The sequence below is a fragment of the Barbus barbus genome, assembly GCF_936440315.1.
Source record: "Barbus barbus genome assembly, chromosome: 14".
Taxonomy (NCBI): Eukaryota; Metazoa; Chordata; class Actinopteri; order Cypriniformes; family Cyprinidae; genus Barbus; species Barbus barbus.
Genome location: NC_136742.1, coordinates 13,593,321 through 13,618,594, shown reverse-complemented (window position 1 = coordinate 13,618,594; position 25,274 = coordinate 13,593,321). Strand labels below are relative to the sequence as shown.

Below are 25,274 nucleotides of genomic sequence, written 5' to 3'. Positions count from 1 at the left end.
TTTTTACAATATTACTCTTTTACTGTGTTTTTCGTTAAATGAATGAAGCCTTGGTAAGACACTTCTTTCAAAAATAAACAAAAATATTCTTACTGACCCCAAACTTTTGAACGGTAGTGTAGCTGTAGCTGATCAATTCTTTAGCACTATGCATGCAAAAGTGTATATTTACTAATACATATTTACTAATTTTTCCAAGTCTGAAAAACTAAATTTGAAATTCCATAAAATTTCCAGGTTTTCAGTGACTGTGGGAACCCTGATAAAAGCATTGTCTTCCCTATATATATATATATATATATATATATATATATATATATATTTTTTTTTTTTGCATGCACACCTTTCACATCTTTTAGTGTAAATATATTTGCAAAATCCAATTGAATCCACAAAGCTTTAGGAGTTAGAAAAATGTAAAAACAAAGAAACATTGTAACATAAAATGAGAAATAGTAACAATTACTCTTCCTCTCGCCGTCAGACTGGCAACATCCCGCAGCAGAACCGTGTCTGAGGATGCAGCTGTGAGTCCAGCGGAAGAAGATCTCCTGTCCTTCAGCAGTGAGGACTCAGACTGAACACACACACACATCACTCTCACCAGCCTATCAGAAAGTGTCCTGAACACACAACACACCCCAGCACCGCACACAACGTGCAACGTATGCCTCAGTGATGGACTCATTCACACTACTGCCACTTAAAACAGCAACAATACCACAAAACAGCAGCATAGACTTTCATGATTCAACTATAGAACTCTCGAATGCCAATGTACTTACATTATAATACTGCAAGTTCAGGGTAAGTACTTGACAATACAACAATGCGTGAAACTGCATGTTGTTATATTGTATTCAAGTGTTTGTGTAAGTAGATTTGCTACATATATCATGTAAAAAGTGTAAATCTTTTCAACACATTGGTGCTATATTGTAGATACTTGGGTTATATTATTTAAATATACAATAACTGCAAACATGTACTTGAAAGGAAGACCAAATGTACATTCCACAAAGAACAGATGTCTGTCCTTCAGCCCAGCGTTCTTCAAGTCAACTGAACAAACCACTGCAAAGCCCTCAGACGAGTGTTAATTAAACATTAGAGGATGTACAGTACTAGAGCCACATCTGTTAGGGAGCTATAGTGAATGTTTACACATATAAGGATGTAGAATTGTTCAGGACTGACATTCTGTAGCACTGTAATTCAATTTCAGATACATGGGTCAGGGTGACGTTTGCTTAAGCAATCCTTACAGAAACTCTTTTCTGTGATCATTACATTTTGAAATATTTTACAAAGGCCTCAAACACTTCTGAATTTCTTTCTTCTTTAGGATCCAAAATAGTCTTGTGTAAAATCCTTTCACGCTGGCTTCCAGCCACAAGTGTTGGATTCATTATTATTATTGTCATCAGTGAAACTTTATTAATGTTATTATTTTTAAATATATGCAACTCCATACATTTACGGACCTGGATTTTTTTTTTCTTTCTTTCTTTTTCTTTAAATTATGTCAAAACCATTAATGATTTGGTTAAAAGTAAACATCATATTATGTCAAATAGATTGTGAATAGAAAAGGCACAATAATGTATATCTTACTCTTTTCTATAGGTTCTGCCATTTATTTGCTTTGTGAGAACTAAATAATATTACACTTTGCCTCTCAGAAATGAAAAATAATATTTTTCCCATGAGTCCCAATCAGTCTCTAGCAGCTAGCGTTACTGCCATTCTGCCCTTTTTACGTTATATTAAAACGCACGCTCAGAAATCTCTTCATCATTCTCTGAAATCATTAGACGCTCAGTCTTTGAGCCTCAGTGGCTCTGTCAGCTTTTTGCTCTTTTGTGCATTTTTGAAAATGCAGTATTTCCGCTCAATATTGGAGATCAAAAATGTTTAACCATTTTCTTTCCTGCTGTGAAGTTTTGTTTAATTGAATAGAATATATATTGTAATAGCAGTGTCTGATAGCTAAAGGTCTTAGTTCAGTTAGTGGTGTTCTGGTTATTTTGATTAATCATATTGAATCTGTCAGTGGGTTAATTATTGTCCTGATTTGACTGTTTATGCATTTCACAAAAAAAAAACACTTTTCTGTGAAAGGATTTGGGACCCTTTCAGTGTCTTTAACATTTGCAACAGCTGTAGTAAAAACATTTTGATTGTCTTCATACCTGAAATGATTTCTTAAATATTATTCAATCAGTATATAAGATTGTGTGTGATTTTATAATGTTTTTTTGTTTTGTTTTGTTTTTAGTAAAACATTTGGTGCTTTATAAAAATCTATGCAATCTATGTTTTGATTTGTACACATACTAATCTTTATTATTTAAACCATCATGAAACCATAATTGAGCTGAAGAGGCCATTTGCATATAAACATTAGTTGTTATTTAATAATGTATAATAAAATATTTGTTCAAAAACACAGTAGTCTCATATCTTGTGATTTTAGCCATTTTAACAATGAAAAAATTGTGCCATTAGGATATTTCTATATCGAGACGATGTAGATTTGAGTCTCCGTTTTGGATACATTGATCATTTGATTAATTCTCTAATGTCTTGACAATGTTAATGACTCTTAATGTACTTTGTTTGGTGGTTGAATGCACCAATAAATTACTTCTCATTTCATTAGCATGCCTGTGTTGAACCAAACATTAGGTTTGGGTTATGCTATAATGCCAATCAGAAAGCAAGAAAAAACAAACTTTCATCAAGTCATTCCTTATCTTTATTAAAACTGATAAGGATAAATAGAAGATGAAATCAACTAATAAAAAAGAGCCACAAACTGAGAGCATAAATGCAAAACTATGCATGCACTTTTCATCATTAGGTTTATGCTGCCTTTATATTCTTAAAACAACAATAATTCAGATTCAGTCAGGATGTTTTTTTTTTCTTTTTTCTTTTTACACTGTGAGTTTAGCATTTAGGTACATTATTCAAGTTAATAATATTATAACAGTGAAACAAAACTTGGTAAATAAGCAAATAAATATTACTAGCCATATCTAGGATACATAAAAACTCTTAAGGAAGGTGAAGAAATTAAACTATTTGCAAGCAGAGGGATTTGGCATAAGTCTGCTCTCCCTAATAAGCAGAACAGACACAATTCCACCACATTCACAGACTAATGAAAATAAGAGCTCAAACTTAAAGAAATGGTTCACCTGGAAAATTACAATTTGCTGAAAATGTACACAAGCTCAGGCCATCCAAGATGTAGATGAGTTTGTTTCTTCGACGGAACAGATTTAGATAAATTTATTATTACATCACTTGCTTATTAATGGATAATCTGCAGTGAATGGGTGCCGTCACAATGAGAGCCCAAACATCTGATAAAAACATCACAATAATTCACAAGTAATCCACACCACTCCAGTCCAGCAGTTAATGTCTTGTGAAGAAAAAAAAGCTTCAAATATCAATTGCGTTCGACTGTTTTTGCGTGTAAACGATGCTCGATCAGTGTATATTTCTCTCCTGAATCAGACAAGATGCCTTTTTCACTGGAGAAAAACGTCTTGATAAATTTATTAGAAACATGCAGGTTTTTGCTTCACGAGATGTGGATTACTTGTGGATTAATTGTAATGTTTTTATCAGATGTTTGGACTCTCATACTGACGGCACCCATTCACTGCAGAGGATCCATTGCTGAGCAAGTGATGCAATGCTAAATTTCTCCAAATGTGTTCTGATGGAGAAACAAACTATCTACATTCAGATTAATTTTTGGGTGAACTATTCCTTTAATCTAAAGACTTGCTTCTGTACACATCCTATCAGACCACTAGAGCTGCATGCACAAACAAAACACAAGCTAATAAAGAGTAGAAACCCTGTCATACTTCAGTACCATTACAAAAATACACTTTCCTTCCTTTTCTATACAAGAGAAAAAATCCCAGATTTAGTCTGATATATTGCAGAAAGAGTTTTGGGAATTCTCCATCCATCATAAAATACAGACATCCAGTCATATACGCAATGTACGTTATTTACAGTCCCAGTAGATTGCTTTAATATGTGTATATGGGTGGGCCGATACAGCGGTGTAGCTGATGAGTTTTTGACTGTGTGGTGATGAAAGGGTTGACATACTGTCATCCTGATACTGCAACGGAGGGCATGACCGACGTCTACAATACTCCCATCACACCTCGATGATGTTGATCGATGGCACAGACTGGTGGAACTGCAACAGACAGGAGGACAAAAAAAACAGAAGAGTGATTCTCCTCCGAGGGGCCTGTTTCATCAGCACCTGCAATCGTTTGTGTGGCGGTCTGGGACACGATGGCTTCCTGGATGGATAGAATGCTGATGGATGTATTTGCAGCTTGAGATTATTGTATATATGGCTGTGAGCACTATAAGATATAATGCGCATGGAGACGAATGCACATAATGTTTTGCTCTGTAGCAGTGCATTGTTTCGAAATTGAGGCCATTAGGGTCTTGGAGCAAGAGATGACATCATCAAAGGGTCTGATATTGATTTTATCATGCGTCTAAAAGGCCTGGTATTTTGATGCGGTATAAGGACTATTGGTGGCACATAGTGGAACGGGTGAAATGTGAAGCATCTGTCCTCGTTTTATCGCTCTGAATTTCCTACACAGAGAAAGTGCCAAGTGAAGAGCTACAGGAATATGGGAAGGATCAAAGGCACATCGTGGTTTTCCTGAGATGGTTTATTTTAGAAGTATGTCAGTAGCTCTGGTGTTTGATCCACATAACTTATTATGCTGAAAAGTCTCTGATTCTAAAATTAAGTGTCATGCATAAAATTTTCCAATTTCCACTCCAGTCTATATCTTCATGGATGCTACAGAAAGTAGTAAATATTATGATGGCCTTTATTATTTTAATCATAGTTATAATTAGTATTAGTTAGGTGCTGTTCTATAGGGTTGGGTAAAGATATTGTTTTTCGGAATAATTGCGATCTTCATTTGAACAATTTTGAAATTGATTCTTAAAATCCCAAAATTGGTCCGCATGCAAATGTATTTGTATAGCGTTTCCATAATCTGGGCCTTTTAAAATTATTATTTTAATAATTTACAGTTGTTCATAAATTTACATACCCCTTGCAGATTATGCAAGATGTTAGTATTTTTTCAAAATAAGAGCATCATTAAAATTGCATGTTATTTTTTATTTAGTACTGTCCTGAATAAGCTGTTTCACATAAATTTTTACGTATAGTGCACAAGACAAAATAGTAACAGAATTTCAGTTTTGAAGAGATTGATTTCTTTCCCAAATTGCATTGACTGCTTTAAAATATGAGACACCAATGTTTCAGGAGTTTAGGACACAGAATAGGACACATGCTTATTCGATAACTACTTTATTCTCTATGTATATGCTTTATTTTTTAAGATGAACTGTTTTTCCCAAAGCATTGTTAAATGACAGTGTTTCCTGTCATAGCTATGTAAAGATTTGATCTCAAAAACAGTATCATAGCTATTAAACTATATCTTGTTATGATTTAAATCTGTATTTAACCTCTTTAAAGTCTTTAAAATTAAATGATTATAATCTTAATTTAAGTGATGAAGAGTTTTGAAAGTCTGACAGTAATCGTTGTTGAGTCCCACTGTAAGGTTAACCCTGCCTGCTTTAAATGTTTCAAAATGATTAACAGTTGAAAGAAATTTAGAAAAGTAATCAAAACGTAATCAGTTACATTACTTCAATAAAATAACTGAAATAGTTATATAATAATTACATTTTAAAGAGAGTAACTTGTAATCTGTAATCTATTAAATTTCCAAAGTAACCTTCCCAACACTGCTGAATTTAATAAATTAATAAACATCTTGTATATATTCTGCAAAGTAGTATGTAAACTTAAAAGCAGAAGTACCAAATTAGAAGGTTTCCTGTATCAGTGTCCTGCATCAATTTTTTACGCTTCTGAATATTCAGCAATAAAATAAATCATATTTTATCTGTTGTGAGTTTGTATTGAATCACAGTCTGTATTGAATCCAAAAACAAATTGTACTTTCTATGGATGTCTATCTGTGGCGTTGTCCTTGCAGGGTGCATGCAATAACAAAGACTAAACTACAATCAGTGTCTGATTCCCAAAATGAATCATTCTTTTGAGCTGGCTCTTTTAGTAAATAGTCCATAAAGAGATACTATTTTTAATCAGTCTCTTTCTCAATTCTCTGTTTAATGTACAGCATTAGCAGGGAGAGAATTTGAATTATCATTGAAACACACCCAAATGAACCAGAAGCGAAACAATTCAAGTGCTTATGAATTGGAAAATCTGTATCGAAGCCCAGTCTTACTGTTCTATATTATTTATAAACGAAAAATTATTTTGGTACACTGACACACTTTCTCTAGAAAACTGTTCAGCATTACTGATTAGAGCCAAAAACACGTCAAACAGTGAATTGTAGCATTGTCTGCGCAAATATAAAGCTCCATAGGCTTAGTTTATGATCTCGCAAAAGTGATACAACAGAGAGAGACCCTGAAGCCTTTCACATGAGTCAGGGAATGCAGGACTGGGCTAGTGATGACAGACTGACGCTCTGGCCATTACAGTTTTTTTGTTCTCATCCTTCACTGTTGGCAGGTTTCATCCGACAAATAACAAAAAGGTTTTATCAATCAGAGGTTTTATCAATTGCCAGTTCTTGGGCAGACAGTCTTTGTGAAAAGTGAGATGGATAGCAATCTAAATGCGTTTCTCCTTTCTGTCTTAGTCTTTCTGCAGGTGTTAAAAGTGATTGGGTTGTTTTCCCTATCCTCTTAGCTCCAAATGCTTACGCTATGCTTTTCATTAAGAGCTAATGGAAAATATCGTGTCTGTATTTACAGGGAAATAGATTTCTCAATTTCAACTCAATCTGAGGTTTAGGGGGAATTGTGGGGAAAAAGTATAAATACATATCTGTTTTGCACTGCAATTTACAAAACTGGTGATATCTGATCTGGGCACGTATTCACAAAACATCTCAAGGCTAAAAGTAGCTCCTAACAAGCCGATTTAGGAGAAAATCTTAAAAATAGTGGGTGTGTCAGTCCTAAATTTAGGACTCCTAAATTTTTCCTCTAAGAGTATTTCACAAAGCATTTTAGCACTAAAACTAGCTCCTAAATCTGTGAAACGTTAGGAGTACTGAAGAGGACTCCTAAGTCACTAAGACCAACTCACAACTGTCCTAAAATGGCTGTTGCCGGCAATCTGCCTTGGAATATAAACATTTTAGAAACATTTGATGATAATGAGCTTTTAAAAAGGTATCGCCTTTAGGGTTTGGAGGTCATCCCAACTCCAAATTTCCCTTTGATTATATCCTTTTCATTAACCAGTTGGGCAAGAAGTTACAGCTGTTCTTGCGTCCAGTTTGGTTTTCTTTTATGTTTGCGTGTCTTACTATCAGCCACAATTATTCTACTCTGTTAATTAAAAGGCGGTTTATATGCATCCGCTATGAGAAGCATACATGTAAGAGACTGACAATTAGCCAAGGGCGGTTCTAGACCCTTTTTAAGTGGGCTTCAGCCCCCCTATTTGTCGTCTCAGCCCTCCTAAAACTTTAATCAGCTATCTGAATGATCAGGCCAGTGCTGCTTCCTCAAGAAAGTTTATCATTCTCGCTCGTTTATCGATCTCAATGTGGTAATCACGCACTGTGATAGATTGTTAATGTGTGCTCACACATTTGAATAAAGAGCGCAAGCACTGAGAGGCACTGCACAGACAGCACACCAGCATGGTCTCATGAAAGTGCGTTTCAGTGGCACAAATTTCTGTTTCTATTTGGTGTGCTATTTATACGCAAAAACTGACTTTGGCGTGCATATGAATAGGTTTTAAGAGAAAACTTTTAGCTAAAAACTTTTACTGCTCTTTAGGAGAAATAATTCACCTCATGTCTTTGAAAAACATATTTCTTTTGAGACTATTTTTCTTTGCAAAAGCTCTTTTCCACACAATGAAAGTGAATGGTGACCAAGGTACAGGTAAGGCAATATTTCTATTGAATAAAGACTTTACATAGTCTGTTCCTCACAAAATTATCACATCGCTTCCGTAGACCTCATAGTCAGATGGACTATTTTGATGATGCTTTTATGAGTTTTTAGTAGTTTTTTGGAGCTTGACAGCCTTTGGTCTCCATTCAATTACAATGTAGAGAAAAGGAAATGATTTGAAGGGATTCTGCTAATCTTCTTCTTTTGTGCTCCACTGAAGAAAGTAAGTCTTACAGGTTTAGAGTAAATATTAGAAAAGAGAGTTTGATGTTGAGAAAAAGGTTCACAGATGTCCCACCTTGCTCCTCAGGAGACCTCCGCTGTGATGCTCTGGTGTGCTTCTCTCTGAGGATGGTTTTACCTTCTCTTTGCTGTTGCTGGAATCGTTGTCCTTTATTATGTCATACTGCCGGCAAAACAAGGCAATTACGGCTGCAGAAACAGAGAAGACATGGTGACATGGAGTTGTTGTAACTCTACAAAGCTCTGGAAATTCAGACTAATAGGCAGAGTCGCTGAAGCATTCAACTCTAAGACAGTGCACCCGGTTTATCTCCATTTCACCTCTGTCTCTTACTGTATATCGGGCCATTTTCTTAAAGCTATCAATGAACAATGATAAATTAATCATTAATTCCATTAACCTTTTCCTTAACCTTTTGAGATTGGATAGCTTGATTATGAAAACATACAATAACTTTAATTATTCACATATCATCTCCAGTGGGAAAAAAAACACAAGAGTTACAAAAAGCCTATTTCAAATAAATGCTGTTCTTTTAACCTTTCTATTCATCAAAGAATCCTGAAATAAAATGTCATGGTTTCCACAATAATATTACGAAGTGTTGATAATAATAAGAAATGTTTCTTGCAACAAATCAGCATATTAAAATTATTTCTGAAGGATCATGTGACACTGAAGACTGGAGAAATTATGCTGAAAATTCAGATTTACCATAACAGAAATAAATTACCTCAGCTTATGCTTTAAACTATAGGGAGCCCTTTTACATTACTATAAGGTTACAATTAACAACAGAGCCCAAACTTAAATTCAATTACTACTTATTTTTAAATATAATAAAACTCCAAAAAAAAAAAACTGTATGCAAACATGTAAATGGCACATAATGGAAACTTATAAATTAGAAAATTTCAATTTTTTGTTGAAATATAATCATTTACACAGTGGCTGTCATAACAGATTTAAGCATACATTAAATAATTAAGATATCACTAAAAGGTAAAATAAAAAATAATGAAGTATATAGTCTAAGTGTTCGAGGAGACGAAGGAAATATCATGAAACAGTCTTTAATAAGCCAAAAACGCAGGGAAACACAGGACAGGCTGGAGACGCACATAGAGGCGTTTAACACCAGACACTGGAAACTAAACTGAACAGAGCTTAAGTATAGAACTAAATGAGGGAATAAATGAGGAACGCCTGAAATCAATGAACACTCAACATGAGGGAGAAACTAGGTCACGGGGAGCACATGGGGAGAAAAACAAACACAAACAGTCCACGGGTGTGATACTAAGTCTATAGTCTTCGCAAAATGCTCTTCTCTGCACTTCATTTCTCTTGCAAACTAATGAGTTATAGACACTGATGACATGCTTGAGATAAAATTAAATGCTATGTGAAATTTTGTTTACAAGCTGTTTTATTGACGTCTTTGTACAGTTGAAACGCTGATTGAGCGATTACATGAGGGGTGAGCTGTTCATTCACGTTTATTTCATGTTAAAATAAGAAGTAGAGGAAGGGATGATCACGCTCACTTGTGCTCTGCACTGCCATTTGAACTGAGACACCTATCAAGCGATCGTTCACACCACATCAAAGAAAAAAATGGACATTGTTTGAAAGATGAGACTTTGTTTCTTATTAAAAGTAGCAATATGTTTCCAATTAAAGGGTTACTCCACCCTAAAATGAAAATTTTGTCATTAATCACTTACCCCCATGTCGTTCCAAACCCGTAAAAGCTTCATTCGTCTTCGGAACACAATTTAAGATATTTTGGATGAAAACCGCGAGGTTTGTGACTGTCCCATTGACTGCCAACTAAATAAAACTGTCGAGGCCCAGAAAAGTATGAACAGCATCGTCAGAATAGTCCATCTGCCATCTTGGTTTTCATCCAAAATATCTTAAATTGTGTACCGAAGACAAACTAAGCTTTTACGGGTTTGGAACGACACTGGGGGTAAGTGATCAATGACAAAATTTTAATTTTGGGGTGGAGTATCCCTTTAAGTTACATGCTGTATTTGTTGCATGCATACGTATCGAAAAATTTTGTGTACCGTTACACCCCTACCATTTATACTGGTTCTATTAAATAGTTTTTATCTTTTCTGTGTGTAAATGTAGGGTGACGGCATCACTTTTAAATCAGGGAGTGGGGCTGCCCCTGCTCTTTATGTTGGACACGTTCAGCATCCTCTGGATTGAGAGGGGCAGACAGAATTCCTTTCAGTAGTCAAAGCCCAGCGGTGCGAAGACATTCCTTGTTTGCTGGAGTGGCAGTTGCAATTGAGCGCATTAATTATTTTGTGACAGTGAGGCTGTCCCATGCCCTTCTCAATATTCAGCCAGTACGTTTCATATTTTATCAGTTTAATGCATATTATGGTTTTTCAAGGCTTTTAGAGCTGGCAGGTATAGTGGAATTTTACGCACCCCTTAATTCAAGTGATGCTAAAATTAATCAGGTGAAAAATTCATAAGCATTAGCAGATCCAAGACAAATAATGATCTGCTCTCTCTTTCTCAAACTCATTTGCTTTACATCTCTCTCAGAGGTTAATAATTCATGAGGTAATGTTTGCAAGCATAGTTTTTCTCAGTAGGCATAAACAGTCAGAACAGAATTCCAGGACTTGGACGTTATTAATGGAGTTGACACATTTCCTTTGAACTGGCATCAGTGTCTCACCTGCCCACATAAGAAGCACCACCACAATGATGATCATCTCTCCTGTCTGCAGGTGTCGAGCTTTATCCAGGCCTTGGACAGTCGGGTCATCTGTTAGAGGAGACAGAGGATCGTCTATGATTGATTGTACTTAGAACTGAACGGTCATTTATAGCTGATGCAGTCATCACTGAGCCAACTCTGAAATTAAAAGTGCACAACTTTCATTCTTGTGGTCATGAATCAGAAATTGTGATGACACATTTTCTATGCACTACTGTTTAAAAGTTTGGAGTATTTTGTGGAAACTTTTTGTTTCAGTATACCTTAATTAACAGAAAGCTTTTAATTAAAAGAACAGCATTTATTTTAATTAAATTAAATTTATTTTAATTATTATACATCTGGACCCTCTTGTAAATGAGATTTTAAATCTCAAGAGTTTTAATTCCTGGTTAAATAAAGGTTTAATAATAATAATAACAATAATAATAATTTATAATAATCATAACATAATATATGTCTTTACTGTTTCTTTTGATCAATGTAATGCATCCTTGCTGAATAAAAGCATTAATTACAAAAACAGTCTTAGTGAGTTTTTAATGGTAATTTAATTAAATAAATATACATAAATAAATGTAGAATTAACTGAAATACTACTACAACTAGTACTACTACTAATAATAAATAACATACTCCCGGTGTGTGTGTGTGTGTGTGTGTGTCATAAAGGCTGGAATACACTACGCAACTTTTAAAATCTGAACAGATTTTTAAAACATTAGGCATCATACAATTATTGACTTTTTAAATAGCGACAAAGGAAAACATATGCGTTCTAAAATCGTCTGAAAATATCAAACATGTTTGATATCCTCCGACTGGATGGAATCAAAGTCTGAAGCTGAAAAATCGGAATCTGTGACCATTATACACTACGGGATTTTCTGTGGAATCTGTCAGCTGTAATCTGCAGACTGGCTCTGACTTTCCTCAACTAGCGTCAATGCGTTCAGACTGTAAAATCGGGGAGAAATCGGGGCAAAAATCGCGCAGTGTATTCCAGGCTTTATCCATACCCATTAACATTTTAACAAAGATTTTATGTTCATTAACATATTTTGTCAGGGACATTAATTGTAGACCAGGATAACAGAAGTTTAAAAAAAAAAAAAAATTGTAATTAACAAAATGTAAATATTGAGCGAGTACATTATAAATGCATCTTCCAAACTGTGTTATTTCTTTACCTTAAATTACTATGGTAAGCCTTTATTAACTATTTATACTTTGGGATGGATTTCACTGGAAACTTCATACTTCCGTCAGTTGTCCATGCAAGTTTACGTCATATCTTTTGTTAAGCCCTAAGGATGTATCCCAAAGCTGGTCAATTTCCCAGCATCCCAATCCCCTCCACCATCCAACTACTGCCTGATCCACCCAGCCATCTGTCTTCATTATTAATCCAGTGTTAAAGGAATTGAATTCAGGCCCATTTCCTCCTCCAAATATCTTTTAACCTGTGTGGAGTTGGTCCAGAGCACCACTCTTCCCAATTGCTGTTCCTTTCTGGAAAAAAGTGGCACTGCCACTGAGACACCTGCTGTCATAAATTGAAAAAGAAGGGTTGGGGGGGGGGGGGGGGGGGGGGTGATATTACACCCAGCCAATTACTGAATATCACATGCATGTCGTGATTTCCAATAGCAGTCTCACAGTATTGAGATGAACCCTCACTCCCGTTCACATTCTCTGCCGCTGAACACTCAGGGTAGAAGACAGGCTAAACGTTCCTCTCATCAGCCCCATGAATATTTATAACGATAAGTGTGGAGGTTATTCACTCAAGTGTGAAAAATGAATGCTGCCTGTGCTCCACAAGCAGGTTCAACCTACCCTTGCCACATCTCTCAACAGAGATAAGAGCCTCATGTGGGACGCAGTGCTGTTTATTTAACTGGTTATGTTCCAAAAGCCCAACAGGGAAGCTCTTTAGAGCCCTTTAAAAATGAGCTGCTATATGCCAGACAACATAATGCTTTCTCGTGTCTTCTTTGGTGTAAGGATCCAAAGTAAGACATCTGCTCATTAGTTCCACAAGCCTGAAATCAGTTCAAAGACACTGTTGCATATGTACTGTGACATTCTCATGAAGAGCACGAAGAGAATCACTGCAGATGCACAAATTTCGCCATCATTGACTGACTCATGTTGTTCCAAACCTATACTCCTAAAAAAAAGGTTCTTCATTGACATTGATGGTTCCACAAAGAGCCTTTAACATCCATGGAACTTTTCCTTAGCAAAAAATGTACTTTATAGTGGAAAAGGAGTATTCAAATTGTTCTTTACTAAGATAAAAATGGTTCTTCTGTTATTCCTTTTGGAACCTTATTTTTAAAGGGATTGTTCGCCCAAAAATGAAAGTTCTGTCATCTTTTACTCACCCTCAAGTTGTTCCAAACCTGTATGAGTTTCTTTCTTCTGTTGAACATTATATATTTTGTGTTTTAAGAAGATATTTTGAAGAATTTTGGTAAAAGTTGACGGCAGCCATTGACTTCCACAGCATTTTTTTTTTCAAAATATGGAAGTCGACAACTGCCGTCAACTGTTTGTTACCAACATCCTTCAAAATATCTTCTTTTGTGCTCAACAGAGGAAAGAAACTCGTATAGATTTGGAACAACTTAAAGGGATAATTAATCAAAAAATTAAATTCAGTCATTAATTGCTCACTCTCATGTTGTTCCAAACGTAAGACTTTCGTTCATCTGTGGAACACAAATTAAGATTTTTTTGATGAAATCCGAGAGCTTTCTGACCCTGCATAGACAGCAACACAACTGACACGTTTAAGGCCCAGAGAGGTAGTAAGGACATCGATAAAATAGTCCATGTGACATCAGTGATTCAAGCTACAAAAATACTTTTTGTGTGCAAAGAAAACAAAAATAACGACTTTATTCAACAATTTCTTCTCTTCCATGTCAGTTTTCGACATGCGTGGTACTCTTGTGAATACGCGGCGGAGACTTACGCGTAGGAGAGTTTTCTTTGCACACAAAAAGTATTCTCGTAGCTTCATAAAATTAAGGTTGAACCACTGATGTCACATGGACTATTTTAATGATGACCTTACTACCTTTCTGGGCCTAGAATGTTTCAGTTGTGTTGCTGTCTGGGTCAGAAAGCTCTTGTATTTCATAAAAATATCTTAATTTGAGTTCTGAAGATGAACGAAGGTCTTACAGGTTTGAAACAACATGAGGGTGAGTAATTAATGACAGAATTTTCATTTTTGGGCAAACTATCTCTCTTGTCTATTTCACTTTGTTTGTTCTATGGATTACAAAAGAAGATATTTTTCCCATACAGTGAAAGAAAATATTTTTGACCCACTGACTTCCACTGTATGAACAAAATGTACAGAGACGTTTTTCAAAGCATCTTCTTTTGCTTAGATGATGAAAGAATTACAATTTTTGGGTGAACTATCCCTTTAAGTGCAGGCAAAGCGGATTAGTATGGATCGTCACAGAGACAGCATTGTGCTTGCTGCAAGTTGTTTATTGTCTTTCTAGTCATAAGTGTGATAGGTCTTTCCTCATCAGGATGCACAGGTTTGTTTGTTAGACCTGCAGGGTCTGGTCTTTGATATTGACAGCTTCTGCAGATGCAGTTCTTTGAAGTATCACAGTAATTGAGTCCAATGGGAAACATCTTCAGCACAGTCTGACAGCACATGAGAAGCATTGCCCAAAAATACCTCTGAGATGCGAGTGAAACTGTCTAGAGTCCCAAAACAAGACATATTGCTCAATGACTTGGCACACTTTTCCTATCTCTCTCTATTATCTTTATGAAGACGACTTCTTTCCTTTTTATATTTGTTTGGATACTGGTCGATTATGACAAGTTGACTTTGAGAGTTGAAAAACAGAACTCTGCATTGGATCGTGTTTCCTGTTTGTAAGCAGATGGCAAAAACTCCCTGCTAAGTCTATTGCTTCTCATTTCAAATCTATGCACTGCAGGATAGAGGAGGGAGGATTGGAATTTAACTGTTTTTGCATCATGATGAGACTCATTATTATAGGAACAGAGAAAGATGCACTGATGCATCGAGAGAGACTACACTAATTGGAAATCCTCTGAACATGCTGTAAATCACTGGGTCACAATCATGCAAATGTCTACAATTTGAGTGATGCATTGTTAAATTCTTTCTCTGGGAGAAATGTTATCCTTTATTTTGAGAAAACGTTGATGTTTCTGTCAGAAAATTCATGCATTTATTTATGTAGAAAATGGTCAACTTTTAAGAATTCATATTCAGATTAGTGGTCAGTATGGGTTTTTCTAAGACTGATTCTTAAATTATGACCCTTAATCCAATTCACTGTAAACTGAATAACCAAATATAATCAGAAAGATCAAACAATTATTTTAAATACATTATTTTTAAAAAGGGAAAATGTCACAGAATAATAGAGTTGAACAGTACAGGGACACGCATGGATGGTAACATTTAATTTCATTAAATAAATAAAAAATTACATGCAGTAAAACTATAAAGACCAAGGACTGAAAAATAAAGAGAATGAGAGATGTTTTTAAAAGTCCTTGAATTTTAGCCACTATAAAATTATAGAGACAAGAAATCTATTAGTGTTGGACAGTAAAACCTCTTCTTTTTTAAAAAGAAAAATTATCTTAGAATGAGTTGAGAATATACTTTGTATGCCTCATTGTGTGTGTAAATTCTGCCCAAGCTCCTTCTGTCCTAATGACAGGCCTTTTCTCTTCACTTGGATGAATTTAGACTGTGGCCTTATACACAGCCGAAAGCCAAGATGAAACTAAATTCACACTTATATAATAGAAGCTATATGGAAGAATTTTTCACCTATTCAATCATAAATGAGCTTTAGAAATGTTTCTAAATGTAGATTATTTAAGCTGAAGCTCTACAGAATAATTTGTTTTCAGTGAACCTCCTTAATTACACTTCCCGTATCAGCAAGAGTCAAACATGATGTATTCAAATCAAATTTGATGATACATTCTTAATGTGTTGAATATGTTATTTCAGTTCAAGGCAGGAGAGCATTAATGACATATTGAGCGTGTTTCTGAATTACGTGCATCCTTGAATGCTCTGATGATTAATTTCAAGCGCTCCATCTGCGTCGGTGTGCACAAGACTGGATGTTTTGTTGTTCTCAATATGGCTGGCAAAAATAGCTACTCTCATGTTAAAAGCGACTTGATTTATCTGGTTTTCAGTGCTGTGCTAGATTTCATGCAGAAGAGAAAATCTCTCAAAAACATCTCGTATCAACACAACATTAAAATGGGTGTTAATAATCCACTCAGTTGGCCTGTTATTAAGGACCACCCGCTTGTGCCGCACAGCGCCAATATACAGCAAATCCCCCTGAGAGGCAGGGAGCTGATTAGAAATTGGAGCTGAAAATGAGAGGCAGTAACAAGGTCTACCTGCATCCATGTGTGAAGTGTTCATTAATAATTAATTGGGTTGTAGGAATGGGAACTGTTGAGCACAATGGCAGAATCCGCTGAGAATGTAAACAGTCACTGCCCTGTTTGACGCTTCACATTTTTAACACACAAGATGTCAAGCTATGATGGAATGCATCAGAAGTGGGAACAATGATATTGCTGTATAAGAGTAGGGCTAGGCTGTTACCTTGGTTCGAACTGTTTGAGGGGAAGCGGTCTGTTTTCTTCAGGGTTCTGAAGTGGATACGTGTACTGGCCTGGCTCTCTCCGTACAGGCCGATGGACTGGACTTGGATAATGTAATCTGTCTCTTCCTCCAGGTCCCACAGCACACAGGATCTGCTGGTGGTATTCACCTCCCTGATAAACCTCTGCATTTTGCCGTCCATTCTCTGAAAGAGTTTAAACCACCATTGGTATAGAACAGAAGGATATATAGTGATGGCCAAAATTATTAGAACACTAGTATTTTCACCAGCTAAAAAATGGTTTTAAGTCAGTTATTTCTATCTTTTGCTGTAGTGTGTCAGTAGGAAATATAAGTTTACATTTCCATACATTCATTTGGCCATTAATTGTAATAATCCAGTGAGATTTTAGTTTGCACAAGGAGTCTGATAACAGCCAGTGCTCCACACAGAGATCTGATCTCATCATCATCCAGTCTGTCTGGAATGACATGAAGAAACAGAACAAACTGTGAAAGACTAAATCCAGAAGAACTGTGGAAATGTCTCCGAGATGCTTCAAGAGACCTACCTTTGTCCTCACACCATATGGACAAAACTACTAGGACACCAGACCATTACACTAACAGGGACTTTAATGGCATTGTAGTCTGAAAGCGTACAATAGGGCTGCACAATTAATTGAATTTCTAATCGTGATTACAATTACGGATGCCATCATGTAATCGTTCAAAGGCACAATTCCAAAAATAAATAAATAAACAAAACTCCACTTTCATTATTCTGCATGCTTAAGATATGTGCGTATGTGTGTGTGTTTTTTTCTACAGGTTACATTAAAGGGGTCATGAACTGCCTGTTTGAATAGACTTTGTGTTTATGTTTGACAGCGTACATCCCTCATAGATGGAAGCTGCTGTGATTTAGGTCAAAAACACATACATAACTGAATACATATCAAGTGACCTGTAAGAAGAGACAAAGCAATAGTGATCACGTAATAAAGTTACTCACACTTTTATTACTGTCGGATCCAGTATAATCGGCACAGCAACGTCTTTAAGTTTCAATCTTTTTGAAAATCCCGCGCCAAATTGTGCCTTGTTTGTAAACGAATCCGCAGTAAAGTCAACAAAGGACCCAGTTCTTACTGACGAGGTCTGCATCTTCATTAAAAATAAAATTCATCCACTCTTTTCTAATGTCGGGGTCAGAAGGAAGGCAATGCAAAGACTGTTTTTTCCACAGCTTGGCACTGAACAGTTGTGGTCTTCACAGTTCACAGCCATCTTTATCGTTTGGTTTCTGCATAGACGTGCATGTTTGCCTCTAAACACATATCATGCGTGAATCGCTGGGCGGGGCTAAAAAGGCAGTGATGTAGAAGCAGGTGTTGATCCTCTTCTGCGGAGGTGGTGCTTATCCAAACTATTACTAGAGTAGAACATTCCAAAAGCTGTCGTTTTGGTAGACTGCCTTCAATATAAACTGTTCTTAGACTAACAACAAAGTTTTGAGTTCTGAAACTTACAGGATGTTTTTTTAGTACAATAACCTCTTATTTGACAAAAGATCAAGGGAATTTTGGCTTCTCAGTTCATGACCCCTTTAAGGTTTTTTTTCCATTGTTTTAATTGTAGTTTTAGTAGAACATTATAATGCCAACCAATTTATTTATTTATTTTTTATTTACAAGAAGAAATGGTTACACGTTGTTTAAGGTCCAATTTACACTATTAACAAACCATTAACTACAGCTTTTGCCTCAATAAACTCCTCATTTTCTGCTTATTAATAGTTAATACAGTTAGGTATTGGGTAGGATTATGGATGCAGAACATGTGCTTAATAAGTGCTAATATACAACCAATATGTTAATAACAGACATGCTAATAAGCAACTAGTTAATTATGAGAATTGGTCTCTATACTAAAGTGTTACAGAAGAAACTAAACCAATGTATAATGTAGTTGACATTTGAGGCTTAATGCTATAGAAAAGCAATAAAGGTTTTTTTTCAAGAAGAGTGTTTTCAGTTTGTTTATTTCCATATAAAAATATGTCATTGCAGTTGCCTCAAACAATGGTATAAAGCTGTTTAAATCATCATTCAATGTAAATTGTGATCATTGTAATTGCAATTTCAATTTCAAGGGAATAACTGACAATCATGATTCTTGTCATAATCGTGCAGCCCTAACATAAACATTAATGTAGTGTTGGTCTTTGCAGCTGTAGCTTCCACTCATTTGGAGAGATTGTCCACAAGATTTTGGAGTGTTTCTGTGGGAATTTTGGCAATTCATACAGTAGAGCATCTGTGAGGACAGGCACTTAAGTTGGACAAAAAGGCCACAATCTCCATTGCAGTTCATCCCCAAGGTGTTCGATGGGGTTGAGGTCAGGGCTCTGTATGGGCTAATCAAGTTCTTACACAACAAACTCATCCAACCAGTGTCTTCATGAACTATCCTTTGTGCACTGCATAGGGCAAAGTCATGCTGCATTAGAAAAGGGCCTTCCCCAAACTGTTTCCACTAAGTTGGAAGCATAGCATTGTCTAAAATGTCTTGGTATGCTGAAGCTTACTATATATAAAGACGCTAAAAAACAGCCCCATGCCATTATCCCTCCTCCATCAAACTTTACAGTTGGCACAATGCAGTCAAACAGGTAATGTTCTGCTGGAATCTGCCAAACCCAGACTTTCCAGGCAGAGAAGCGCAAGTCATTGCTCCACACCAGGTTTCCACTGCTCCAGAGTCCAGTAGTGGTGTCATTTACACCACTCCATTCGTTCTTGAATTCACTGAGATCTTCAGAATGACCTATTTTTTTTCACAAATGTTTGTACATTTTATTCACCTGTGGCAAGAAGTCTGATTGAAACGCCTGAAACAAATAATTAAGAGTGCATTTATATTGAGGAATTATATACTGTGGGATGTGATGGGGTGTTTTTTAGTCCTAGTTTATCCCAAGTCTAAATTCCATATATTTAAATGTTCGTCCAAACCGAAAAAACTTTTCAAGGTTCCTGTAGAATTAACAAACTATGAAACATCACCTGCAGCTTTAGGCTGGTATTTGCTGACATTTCAAATGGCTCACGCTGTCTAGAGGTCAGCAGTAGTAACAGTTAGCGCTTTCTATGAGGTCACCTAATAAGTATAAATCACACGTTAGGGCACTAAAGGATATTCTCAAAGCTCTGAGAGCCAAACACGACAGCCTTTCATTTCAGCTATAATTCTGCCCTCTAACGTAATGTTGGATTTAGCTCTGCCTTGGTTGGTCTTTAAAGTCTGCAAATAGATCCAAAGCGCTTTCCTCTGCCCTTGGGCTCTGAAGCAGCCTCTAGGTGTGGGGGAGTCTAATAGAAGTCCTTGGCTAAATGAATAATGCATTAATCTGTGAGCATCGCCTGCACAGCCATTACAGATATGCTGACAACCTAGTGCATAACAATATTGACAGATATATTTATAATTGTTCGTATGTGAAATCAGTCAGTCATTTAGATAATAAATAGCTTCTGAATTTCAGTAAACAACAATATTAATCTTTTACAGTGAGGATGTGACAGTAATCAAATCAACATATAAATATAGATCTAAATATGACCAAATTCACATCTACTGCTCACACAATTTTTAAATAAAAGTTATGATTAAAAATATAGGCACGGACGTATGAAAGTTTAAGGAAAACTTTTATGAACATTTATAAAAGTCCTGGCTTCTGATTGGTCAATACAATATTCCAGCCATGCTAAAATCTGGTATGATTTAATTCACAAAAACTTTCACATGACATTTAATTTTTTTTAAAGACAGGTTATTGATTTAACTTTGTAAACGTTTTATGTTGTAAAAGAAAAAGAAAAGTCTTGAAAAAGAAAAATAATTACTAATGATTTTCTTTATTTTTTAGAAAAGCACTACAAAATATTTTGGACCATGAAAATACTATTATTAGATATTTTGTCTTGTAAATATTGTTAAATATGTTTAAGAAACAGGTGTTTCATTTGAGTGATTTTGAAATGAATAAAAAAAAAAGAAGCAAATTACAAAAGTTATTTACAAGTGTTTTTTTTTTGTTGTTTTTTTTAAAGGATTTTAGGCTAAAAGTGTTTGTAAAATTGGGGGAACCAATTATACGAGAGCTAAGGTCAGACCAAAATTAAATGGATTTAATCCAAAAAACAATATGTAAATGTCTCTTCAACTTTTTTACAAAAAGAGCACAGGCTGTCTGTGTCCATATGCTTAGAAATATTAGAATTCACAGTTTATATTTTGTGTACAAATTTGAAATGTATTTCCTTGAAAAGTGATTTACCTGTTGGGAGATGGAAAAGCCGATGATGATGTCACCCTCAGGCACCTCCCAGGACACAGTTGCTGAATCAGCTCTCAGGTGCATGACCGACACATTAACTGGAGCAGGTGGACGATCTGGAAACGCAAAATTAATACTGTTAACTTTGAATCTTTGAACTCTAATAATTTATATATATTTCATAACTTGTCCAGCTTCATTGCCAGGTCATTGCCATTGTCAGGCCCACTTATTCTATGTTATTAATTATAGTGATTGATTTGTAATAGTGATTAATAGTGAATAATTTGCTGCTTGAACTGATATATAATTATGACATTTCCACTCTATTTTTAGTGCAGAAACTAGTACAGTCGAAGCATGTTTTCAAGAACTTACTGTCAAACAACACTGTTGTCATGGAAAAGCTTCTACCTTCCCAAGAAAACACAACAATAAGCCACAGGTTTGAAATATGTTGCTGTGCTCTATTTGAATCAGTATACTACTGTAATTCATCCATTTTAATATAGATTTGATTATTTTTATATAAACTTAATTTTATTTTTACTCTACATAGGTACTACTGGCATTCAATTAAAACAGACACAATAATTACAAAATATCAAATTCTTTACTTAAAACATTGCATGTATAACACTTAAAAATACAGTCTTCCAATGCTGGAACAGTGCATCTTCACCATTCTCCTGTCTTAGGATGTTTTGCGGTGCATTATGTTGTGTCTTCTGGATTTATCCTCACAAAGAATCTTTAGGCAACAGAAACATAATGGGGAAAAATGACAGACAGCCAAAGAATACATAGCCATCTGCAAACAGGTGCTGCTCCAAAACGTGGCCACCACCTTTGCACACCATCCACTTTGTTAGTGACAGAAATGTCTTCTCTGAAAAACAAGAAATAGAAATGACACACTTTTAAAAGGCAAACCCCATATACAGGTACATCTCAACAAAATTTGAATATCGTGAAAAAGGTCAATATTTTTTGTCACTCATTTCAAAAAGTGAAACCCATATATTATATAGATTCATTACACATAGAGTGAAATATTTCAAGCCTTTATTTCTTGAAATTTTGATGATTATGGCTTACAGATAATGAAAACACAAAATTCAGTGTCTCAGAAAATTTGAATATTACATAAGATCAATACAAAAAGGATATTTTAAACAGGAATGTCAGGCTTCTGAAAAGTATGTTCATTTCTATGCACTCAATACTTGGTTGGGCCTCCTTTTGCATGAATTACTGCATCAATGCGGCGTGGCATGGAGGCAATCAGCCTGTGGCACTGCTCAGGTGTAATGGAAGCCCAGATTGCTTTGATAGTGGCCTTCAGGTCATCTGCATTGTTGGGTCTGGTGTGTCTCATATTCCTCTTGACAATACCCCATAGATTCTCTATGGGGTTCAGGTCAGATGAGTTTGCTGGCCAATCAAGCACAGTAACACCATGGTCATTGAACCAGCTTTTGTTACCTTTGGCAGTGTGGGCAGGTGCCAAGTCCTGCTGGAAAATGAAATCAGCATCTCCATAAAGCTTGTCAGCAGAAGGAAGCATGAAGTGCTCTAAAATTTCCTGGTAGATGGCTGCGTTGACTGTGGACTTCAGAAAGTGGACAACAGTGGACCAACACCAGCAGATGACATGGCAGCCCAAATCATCACTGACTGTGGAAACTTCACACTGGACTTCAAGGAACATTTTCTATGCCTCTCCACACTTCCTCCAGACTCTGGGACCTTGATTTCCAAATTAAATGCAAAATTTTCTTTCATCTGAAAAGAGGACTTTGGACCACTGAGCAACAGTCCAGTTCTTTTTCTCCACAGCCCAGGTAAGATGCTTCTGACGTTGTCTCTGGTTCAGAAGTGGCTTGGTAGCCCTTTTCCTGAAGACGTCTGAGCGTGGGGACTCTTGATGCACTGACTCCAGCTTCAGTCCACTCCTTGTGAAGCTCTCTCAAGTGTTTGAATCAGCTTTGCTTGACAGTATTCTCAAGCTTACGGTCATCACTGTTGCTTGTGCATCTTTTCCTACACAAATTCTTCCTTCCTGTCAACTTTGCATTTAATATGCTTTGATACAGCACTCTGTAAACAGCCACACCTTTCAGTAATGACCCTCTGTGACTTACCCTCTTTGTGGAGGGCGTCAATGATCATCTTCTGGATCATTGCCAAGTCAGCAGTGTTCCCCGTTATTGTGGTTTCACAGAACAAGTGATTAATTGAAACTCAAATATAAATATTCTAATATTTTGAGATACTGATTTTTGACTTTCATGAGCTGTAAGCTCTAATCATCAAAATTAAAACAAAAAACTTTTGAAATGTTTTACTTTACATGTAATGAATCTAAAATATATGAAAGTTTCACTTTTTGAAATAACTTTTCAATAACTTTTTCACGATATTCTAATTTTTCGAGATGTACCTGTAGAATCCACAAACCTCTCAAGATGTTCTCTTACCATGAATTATCAGTCTCAGGGTGGCTGGCATGCTCATATCTTTCTTGATGCTTCATTGCAATTGCCTTTAAAACACAAATACAAAAAATGCAGTAAATCTTAAATTCCATTAAAAACTATAACAAACTAATTCTAAAACTAGAAAAGGCAGCTAGCCATAAAACTTGTTTAACTCAGCTAACATACAATTTTATTTTCTCTACTGTCCAACATTGACTACTAACACCTGAACAAAATTTCACATTAGTTAAAGTAATGCTAATATATGATAAGCGTTGCTCGTTAAAAATTATTTTAATTCCGTAACTTAATTCAACAAGCTGACAAAAGTCGTTTGAAACAACAGCGCAGTTTACCATGGTAAAGTTGGTCACGACCGCCATGTTGACGGGTAAATGTAACGTTACTGGTGTGCAAAAATCTGAAACAAACACACAGACAAACGTACATATATTTTTTTTACCTTGCTTACACGTCTTATTCTCTCGTAAGGTGCATCGACACACAGCGCAGATGTTCTCCGGAACTCTTCCACTCTCGCGGTTTCACTGCCCCGCTGATTCCGTGTCTTCCTCGGACGCGAGTGGCGCGGCGCGACTCGATAAAAAACAATATAGAACCCATTATATATACTAGCTACAGTGGATGCTTACAGTAAAGTGATGCCCCGGTATATTTCTGACGTGCAGATGTGCTCCAAGTGCTCGCGCTGTTTCTGACATGAAGGACAAACGTATTTTCCAATCATTGCGATGTAACACATCCACTGTAGTCGGTCTCAAGCTGTTGCGGTGTTGTAGACACGGTGTAGGGCAAATTGTGTCAATCCAAATGTAAGAAATTATGAAAATAAAACAACCTCAATAGAATGGCGCCAAAGAGGCCGTTACAGTAAATGCAGTAGTATACAGCAATTTAAATAATACAGTAATACAGACGTCACAGTAAATTCCCATGATGCAAAGGGTTTTACAGTTAATTACTATCAAGGGAATTTTCAGTATTATACTCGGTGATGCAGTAAATAACTGTAGAAATTACAGAAATCTCTAACAGTGCTGAATGGATTCAACAGTGCTCAACTGTTTAGCTCTTGCAGAGTTGGAAAATGAGCCTATTTCCAAAAAAAGTGGAGTGTTCCTTTAAATGAGTCCGTGTTCAGAGGCGACTGAACCGAAATCAGACTGACAGTGGCAGAAATCACTAAGGATTTAATCAAAGAATCAAGCAGGTTTTATAAAAACAAAAAGAAACTGAAATAAAAGATATACCGTAAAGCAGAAGTGATCTGCTCATGACTATATTTTATTGAAACTTCTTTCTGAAATTGACTGAATTCAGCACACTGTGTCCTATATGAGACTTTTATGTGGGTCCTTTTTTTATTATTATTCAGTTCAACTGTAAGGTGCTCGATCATGATTTAGGAAGACGAGCTAATTTGTCTCACAAAAAGCAGAGGAGAACAGTGGCAGATTCAATACCCCAGCACATGCCTCTGTTGCTCTGGAGAAAATAGAAAGGCGGTGAACTAGACTGAATTGAGAGAGCATTTTCTAGCATCTCCTCTGAGCAGTGCTCTAATGGACTTTATGTGTTTGTGTGGGCGATTGCAAAAAGGGGAAGGGGTGTTTTTTTGTTCCTATACCCGAACCCATGCAATAATATCAACAATAACAAATACAGACTCTTTGCTAAGTTACATAACGGCTGTTTTGAAATAAGTTGTGGCTTGTTGCACAGTGATT

The 25,274-nt window shown here is 36.0% G+C and overlaps 2 protein-coding genes across 2 annotated transcripts in view; one reads left to right on the top strand and one right to left on the bottom strand.

The window, feature by feature from the left end:
* Positions 1-2,447, top strand: part of LOC306880451 (low density lipoprotein receptor adapter protein 1-like) — a 44,531-nt gene extending 42,084 nt beyond the window's left edge. The window contains exon 9 of the mRNA XM_079433961.1: positions 485-2,447. Within this exon, the coding sequence (XP_079290087.1) occupies positions 485-581 (97 nt within the window). The 3' untranslated portion in view covers positions 582-2,447. The remainder of the gene's footprint in view (positions 1-484) is intronic.
* A 1,745-nt stretch (positions 2,448-4,192) lies between these two features.
* The window catches only part of LOC306880452 (fibronectin type III domain-containing protein 4-like), a gene marked incomplete at both ends in the record, with an annotated part of 31,437 nt that continues 10,355 nt past the window's right edge, over positions 4,193-25,274 (bottom strand). Inside the window, 5 exons of the mRNA XM_079433962.1 lie at positions 4,193-4,234; positions 8,351-8,484; positions 11,004-11,093; positions 16,702-16,906; positions 21,047-21,162. Of these exons, the coding sequence (XP_079290088.1) occupies positions 4,193-4,234; positions 8,351-8,484; positions 11,004-11,093; positions 16,702-16,906; positions 21,047-21,162 (587 nt within the window). The remainder of the gene's footprint in view (positions 4,235-8,350; positions 8,485-11,003; positions 11,094-16,701; positions 16,907-21,046; positions 21,163-25,274) is intronic.